General features: G+C 46.8%; 1 protein-coding gene across 2 annotated transcripts in view; it reads right to left on the reverse strand.

The window, feature by feature from the left end:
- The window catches only part of sema3fa (sema domain, immunoglobulin domain (Ig), short basic domain, secreted, (semaphorin) 3Fa), a 74,239-nt gene that overhangs the window by 66,337 nt on the left and 402 nt on the right, over positions 1 to 7,500 (reverse strand). For both annotated transcript variants that reach the window (XM_063215431.1, XM_063215430.1), the window contains exons 1-2: positions 6,333 to 7,500; positions 5,827 to 5,978 (exon numbers count right to left, since the gene is read on the reverse strand). The exon at positions 6,333 to 7,500 is cut by the window's right edge. In XM_063215431.1, coding sequence (XP_063071501.1) covers positions 5,827 to 5,978; positions 6,333 to 6,337 — 157 coding nt within the window. In that variant the 5' untranslated portion in view covers positions 6,338 to 7,500. The remainder of the gene's footprint in view (positions 1 to 5,826; positions 5,979 to 6,332) is intronic.

Genomic DNA, 7,500 nt, shown 5'->3' on the forward strand with positions numbered 1-7,500 from the left:
TGTTTGTGTGTGCCTGTGTGTGTGTGGTGTGTGTGTATGTGTGTGTGTGTGTGTGTGTGTGTGTGTGTGTGAGTGTGTGTGCATATGTGTGTGTGTGTGTTTATATGTGGCAGGGGTAGACGCATGCTCTGTGGTTTTATGGAGAGGCGTAAATGGGAATGGGTGGAGGTGAGTTTTCATTCAGTATCTTGTTCCTACAGCCCCGTCCAGAAACCCTCCACCATGATCACCACCACAAGCCATCCATCTCCTCTCTCAGTCCTCTCTTCTCTCTCTCTCTCTCTCTCTCTCTCTCTCTCTCTCTCTCTCTCTCTCTCTCTCTCTCTCTCTCTCTCTCCTGATTTTCTCATATGCCTCCTTAACCGACACCTCAACGGCCAGAGACCCCAGCGTGGTGCAACAGCACAGTACAGCACAGGTACAATCTTCTTCCCAAGTCAAGCCAGAGAGCCATCAGCGTTCCTGAAAGGGGGCCTTGTGTAAACCCTGTTAAAAAACAGCTGTCTCAAGTATCCACATCGGAGCGTCTGAGGCTCGTTGAGAGGACACCTAGGAGCATAATGTGACCTTATAGGATTGTGCGTCGGAACGTTGTCTCGCTTTGCACACATCACATCTGCGAGCGCGGGGGCTTGAATGAGGCTTGCTCCTCGGCTGTTGAAATTGAAATTGTATGCGTTTGAACTCGCCAGTGAACTGCTGGGGTTTGGCACTGCCTCTTCCCATGGCAGGGTAGGGATTGGGAAGGGTGGTGTGTGTGTGTGTGTGTGTGTGTGTGTGTGTGTGTGTGTGTGTGTGTGTGTGTGTGTGTGTGTGTGTGTGTGTGTGTGTGTGTGTGTGTGTGTGTGCGTGCGTGCGTGCGTGACTTGACGTCTCCAGGGTTAGCCAAGGCAGGTTGTCCAAATAGTGTGTTTGTGTAATGTGTGTGTTACCAGATTACATTTTGAAAAGGTGTTTGTGTGGAGCTTGTATGCATGTATTAAATTCCCACTAATGTGTCTGTGTTATGTATGCATGTGTGTATGTAGTGTGGATGGGTTTTCTATTGTGGATTTGTGAATGTGTGTATGTGCCTGTGTGTGCGTGTGTGTGTGTCTATGTCCCCCGGGGCAGTATTTAAACTAGCATGCACACTCACAGCCGCCTTCTCCCCCCTGCATTGAGCTTGTGAATCTCTCCGGGTGTTTTCTTAACCACAACTCAGGGATGTAAATATGAGGAACCGGCCCTGTAAATCCGTTGTCACGTACAAACAGGAGTTTCATGGGGCTTTGTCACACACACACACACACACACACACACACACACACACACACACACACACACACACACACACACACACACACACACACACACGCATGCATGCACACGCAAAATAGCTCAAATCCACACCTAAGGCCCCGTCGTTACCCATGTAAATCCTCCTGGTTTATTCCAGCACTGCCATGCAAACAATTTTATTGCACAGACGGTCTATTTTGCTTTAACCCTTTGAGGAGTGATTAGAATTTTGCCAAAAAATTGAGTTCTCATTATGATGTCATAAGGACTTTGCGAGATTTTTTTTAACACAGACTTCTACGGGAGCTGTAGAGTGTTCGAGTAAAATTCTAGAACTGGTGGAAAGTCCTTACTCCTCAAAGGATAAAAAAACAGAGATGAGAACCAAGATGAGAACACAAAAGAAAAGAAGAGTCTGTGACTGTGATACTATAATGGAAAGGCGACGGTCGGTGAAAAGGAGGTGCATGAGAATAGGAGACGCAGGAGAGAAATAGCCTGCGAGAGGGAGGTGAGATAAGTGTGTGGGGAGGAAGGAGTGCCTTTCGCATTCCTCTGACTCCTCATTAAGCTCCAACAGCACCATCAGTCACTTTGCTTTCCGGAGGAGGCCCCCCTCGAGAGCTCACTTTACTGGGCACGGCACCTCCTATGTCTGGGCCTTCCTCTGAACCTGCAGGAGATCACTGGGTAATACCGTAGGTATGTCTCCTACTGTGGCCATAACTGTTCTGCGTTATTGTCCCCACTCCCCCTACCCCCATTGCTGAAACGAGCTACCAGCTGCGACAAGAGTATGGTCATATCTCTCTCTGTCTCTCTCTCTCTCTCTCTCTCTCTCTCTCTCTCTCTCTCTCTCTCTCTCTCTCTCTCTCTCTCTCTCTCTCTCTCTGCCGTCAAAAGGCTTGTGATGACTCCTCTTTTCTGGGAAAGGTTCCCCTCATAACAAAACACATCACAACACTTCATACGTCTAAGCCTCATCTGGACCTGTTGCAGATCACTGGATAAGATTCCAACAGTAGTCCAAACTATTCTGCGTCATTCTCCCCCCAATGGTGAGAACAGCTCCCAGCTGGACAGGGGACTCTCTCTCTCTCTCTCTCTCTCTCTCTCTCTCTCTCTCTCTCTCTCTCTCTCTCTCTCTCTCTCCAAGAAGCTGGTGAAGATTCTTCTTTTCTGAAAAAGGTTCCCCTCGTGATAAAACTAACCATAAATATCTGCACTAACCTTTTTATGATTGTGTATTCTGTATTTTGTTGCTGATACATTTTCCTCTGTTGTAAGTCGTTATGGATAAAAAAAAATGTCTGTTAAATGTAATGTCTCTGGAATGGCTACTCTTATTTTCTATCTATTCCGTGTTTTCTCTCTCCCTCACTCTATTTCCTTATCTGTTTCACTTTCTCTCTCCTTTTTTTCACTCTAGCTCTTCTTCTTATAGAGTCTGTCGTCGGCCAAGTTCCTCTTCCCCTGGAGGAGATAGCAGAAATCTCCTTGGCAGGCGTCCCAGCCCGTCCCTCTCGCTCTTTCTCTCTCTCTCTTCTTTTTTGCATTTCGTGAGATTTATTTGTGCATGTTGTCCTGGCATCTTCCACAACCCATGTGCTTACTCCATGTGATCTTGGTGTGGTGCGATGTGGTGTGGTGTGGTGTGGTGTAATGCAGTATGGCCATAGTGTGGTTAAGTGTGGTTAAGTATAGTGTTGTGTCGTGCACATGCCTCAGTGCCTGCATTTCAACACATTTGTGAGACTTACTGATTACTGCCTTTCGCAAATTTACACAAGGCTCACCAGTCTGGTCGGCATTTTTTTCAAGGAAGTGGGTTAAGCTGAGTAGCTGAAATATCTAGGTGAGATGTCTCCATGTTATTTATTTTTCCTTTGTACATTTCTACTTTATATGTGTGTGTGTGTGTGTGTGTGTGTGTGTGTGTGTGTGTGTGTGCGTGCGTGCATGCGTGCTTGTGTGTGTGTGTGTGTGTGTGTGTGTGTGTGTGTGTGTGTGTGTGCGTGCGTGCATGCGTGCTTGCGTGCTTGCGTGCTTGTGTGTGTGTGTGTGTGTGTGTGTGTGTGTGTGTGTGTGTGTGTGTGTGTGTGTGTGTGTGTGTGTGTGTGTGAAATACAAAGAAAGAAAGGAAAAGAGAGGGTTGGGGAGAAAAAAAAGAAAGAGAAAGACCAGGGGCTGGGGGACTGTGTATCTGTACGTTGAGGACAAACAAAACGCACTATACCTACTGACTTGGCAATGCACTCCCATCCGGGGCCAGCACTCAATAGTGCAAGAACAGATAAGACATGGGCAAAGTCTGCTCTTTCAGTTAACTGCCGCGCGGTGGTCATTTACACACACTCATCCACCCCCTCAATCCTTTAGGGAAATCAACACGAACATACTCTCTCTCACAAATTGCAATCAGGGACACAAGTGTTCTCATGACATCACCGATGACAAACGTCTTTGAAGGCCTTTGTGTCTTTGAACGTCTTTCAAAACGTTGGAAGGAACACACACGTTACAGTCTTGGGAGTTGCTGCAGCAGGCTTGTAGTAATCGAGCCAGTTTACATGTGCAAGTGACAGGACAAGCCAATGTGACTTTCCATAGTGACAGTAGTGGACATACAGCCAAAGCACAAGGACAATAGCAACTTGCATACAAGAGCAGAGTGCTAGTTCAGAATTGTGCCCAATTATAAAGAACCAGTCAATGCACACACACACACACACACAGACACACACACACACTCAACAAGTTCATTCCAGCTTACTTTGTGCACCTCTTACCGAGAACATTCCATGAGCAAATGAATAAAAAGCTTTTCCAGGGTATGGCCACTGAAAAGTCAATTTATCAACCCGACCGTAATGCTCTGTCACGAAAATACAGGGGGAGGACAAAAAAAGGCAAGCCACCCAAACCAATATTATTCAGGTCATGGTAGGCTGCAACGTTATCATCTGAAGAGTAGGAAAAGTGTTGCTCTTAGAAAGCAATTAAAAGGAAAAAAGCAGGCCGAGCAACTCAATAGAAAGCAATTTAAAAGGAAAACGATTGCTGGGAGCACTCGAAGGAGGCAGTAGACTGTGAAATCTCCCTTGATGAGAGAGCAGAAAACAGACAGGTTAGCCAGGGCAGCAGAGAACCTCTCACTGCACCTGAAGGAGCCCCACCACCTTTCCCTCACCCACACGCACACACACACGCGCCCACACACACGCACACGCGCGCACACACACACGCACGCGCACACACACGCACAAACATGCACGCACACACACACACACACACACACACACACACACACACACACACACACACGCACACACACACACACAGACACACACATGCACGCATGCGCGGGCACACACACACACACGCACACACACACACACACACACACACATACACACACACACACACACACACACACACACACACACACACACACACACACACACACACACACACACACACACACACACACACACACACGCACACACACGCACACACACACCTCCACTTCTGCACCCCAACACACAGAACTCTCTTAACAGCCAGTGGCAGGGAGAGAAAATTGTCCCTCCACAGCAACCTTTTAAACTTCTCCGGAATGCCCATGGCACTTCACAAACTTGCTTTCCACTGTTTTTTTTCCGCCCGATTGACAATTTGTGCCACACTTGTGCCAGACTATGCTTTACAGGACACAGGTAAGAGGTGGAAGGGTTGAAAATATTGGTTTGACTGCAGTTCCATAAAGGGTGAAATGGACATGTATATAATCTAACAAGCCTGTGTTACTCACACACTAGCTTTGTCTACACACTATACTGCTTCACAATTACTCGAATCTGGGAAAGCAAACCTTTGTGTTACCTCTCAAAAAATCTAACTGGACAGCACTGGCTCATGAACCTTCTCCTAATACAGTCGTACTATACAGTATAAGACCATTCTAGCTACTCTGAAAAACACATATAACTGGCAATCATTTCTCATGCAAAAAGTAGCAAAACAGCAGGCCAGATGTGGAGGGCTCACACGCCTGAAGCTGAAAGCACAATGGTTGGCACGCACTCGAACCTGGGACTGCTTTCCAATTCAACGACCAACTGACTTACACGCGAAAGGCATCACTCCCTTCCAAATACATCACTTCCTAGAAAACTATTCACTCCTGGGGGCTGGCACTGTCATTCATTGCTTCAGCAGTTTGCTCCAGGGAAAAAAAATATTGGGTCCAAGCTGTGCTTTAAGAACGGCTTGCGGTGAGGCGCACCAACCCTATAGTATGGCAAATAAGTGACTATTATCAGCGCGATCTTCCACCTATACCCTCCATTTCCCCTCCTGAGTGCACAGAGTAACCACAACCACCTGTGGATAGAAGCCAGAGGCCATCACTGGGTTGGCTGCATATGTTGAGTCAACTCTCAAACCATCAACCACATGATTAGCAAGCATAATCCAACAACCCAACATAACCCAAACAACAGCGACAGTGGGAGAGGCAAGAACAGAGGGAGAGGTCATCCTTACCTTTGAAGGAGAGGAAAACGCGGGGAGCGGAGAGCGGGTTGCTGTGTGAGGGCTGGGTTACTAGAGAGAAGACCACCAAGGCCTCCAGGACCAACCACCCCAATGGCAACATGGTCAGGCTGGGACCAGACACACAGGAATAGCAGACAACCCTGGGGATGCAATGAGAAAGCGGAGAGAAAAAAAGGGGTCAGCAACATGTTACAATGACACTTGACACACAGTGCTCGGCCACACTCTGCCAGAATTTGTAGAAGATAAATCAACAATAAACACCATGGTCATGAGGGGGCGTGAATGCTATGGAGAAACAATAATCATCCAAACTGAGTGCTCCCATGCATATCTCAGCTTCTTCTGCAGACCTGAATATAACAAAGAAAATTTTACTTTTATGCCTGCAGGCTGTCTACACGTGTGAAAAAAACGCCCGAAAGAACGAGATGTCTTCATTGTGATCTCTTCCCTCTTTATTTCCATTGATCGCCAAGACATTATCCACTTACAGCATTATATCACCATCCAGCTTCTCTCCGTGCCGCGCCCGTGCCTTTCTGCGCGCAGGGACCGGAATCTCAGTTGGGCGCCAGACCGCCGATAGAGCCCCTCAACAAGCAGTAGCAGCTGCCGGGCTCTCCCTCTCTCCCTCTCACCACTACGCCCCACACAATAGCAACAGCCCCGTCGGATACATAACCACAATGTTTACAAGCAATTATTTCCAAATTGCGTGTAGTGTATGTGCAACCGCGTTCTGTGGAACGCCTGGTGCTTTTGAAATACGAGAAGCGCGAGCGTATTTCACGCCACCCAATAAATCCAACATATCGGCTGAGCTGTAATGTTTATGCGCACAAACAAAGAAATGTATTTTCTCACGAATTGGTTTGGCATTTTTTACTGTCATTCCTCATGGCAAATCATGTTCGAGTGACGAACTGAAGTTGTAATGAATAGCCCACAATTTATTTGACACAATCCTGACAGCGTGTTTACGCACACAATAATCTGTTATGTTTCACCATAGTCAAACATTCAATAACGATAATGCACACTAATGAACCATTCAGGTCATTCATTTTTTTCTGTGATAGGCCAACAGTCTACTTGACGGTCCAGTATTGGCCATGCTGAGGAAAAAAATACACACAGCGTGACAACCAAGTGGTTCAAATGCGACTTCTGAGCGCACTGTCCACTGCCTGCCACCTGCACACAGCAGAGTTGGCCGATCGAGCGACATGAACTTCCGCCACATTAAAAAGCTCAAAGCGAGATTCGAAGTGAACCATTGTCCACATCGCATTGGAACCTACGGAGAATGGATGGAAAATATGACGAAACGTAAACTTAGTTCATTGGGCTATTTTCGAGGTGGGTTCTATAGCAAGTGACCTTAGATCACACGCGGTGGCCTCTCCGCGAAGGCGCCAGACATTGAACAGTTATTTATGATTGATTAGCAAAACAAGCCCTACTTCTGCTAAAACCAGAGTCTTAGCACAAGTGATTGTTGGCGGAGGGTCACAAAAGTTATCCAAAACCAACCATTATTTTGACCGCAGATGAATAAAGACGGATGTTGGCAAATACACATACAAACAAAAAGCAATCCAGGAATAGTAAAATGCATTGTGCAAGTTTACGCACAGTTAGCATAAACGATATACAACT

This window comes from Engraulis encrasicolus, chromosome 14 (genome assembly GCF_034702125.1).
Source record: "Engraulis encrasicolus isolate BLACKSEA-1 chromosome 14, IST_EnEncr_1.0, whole genome shotgun sequence".
NCBI classification, from domain to species: Eukaryota; Metazoa; Chordata; class Actinopteri; order Clupeiformes; family Engraulidae; genus Engraulis; species Engraulis encrasicolus.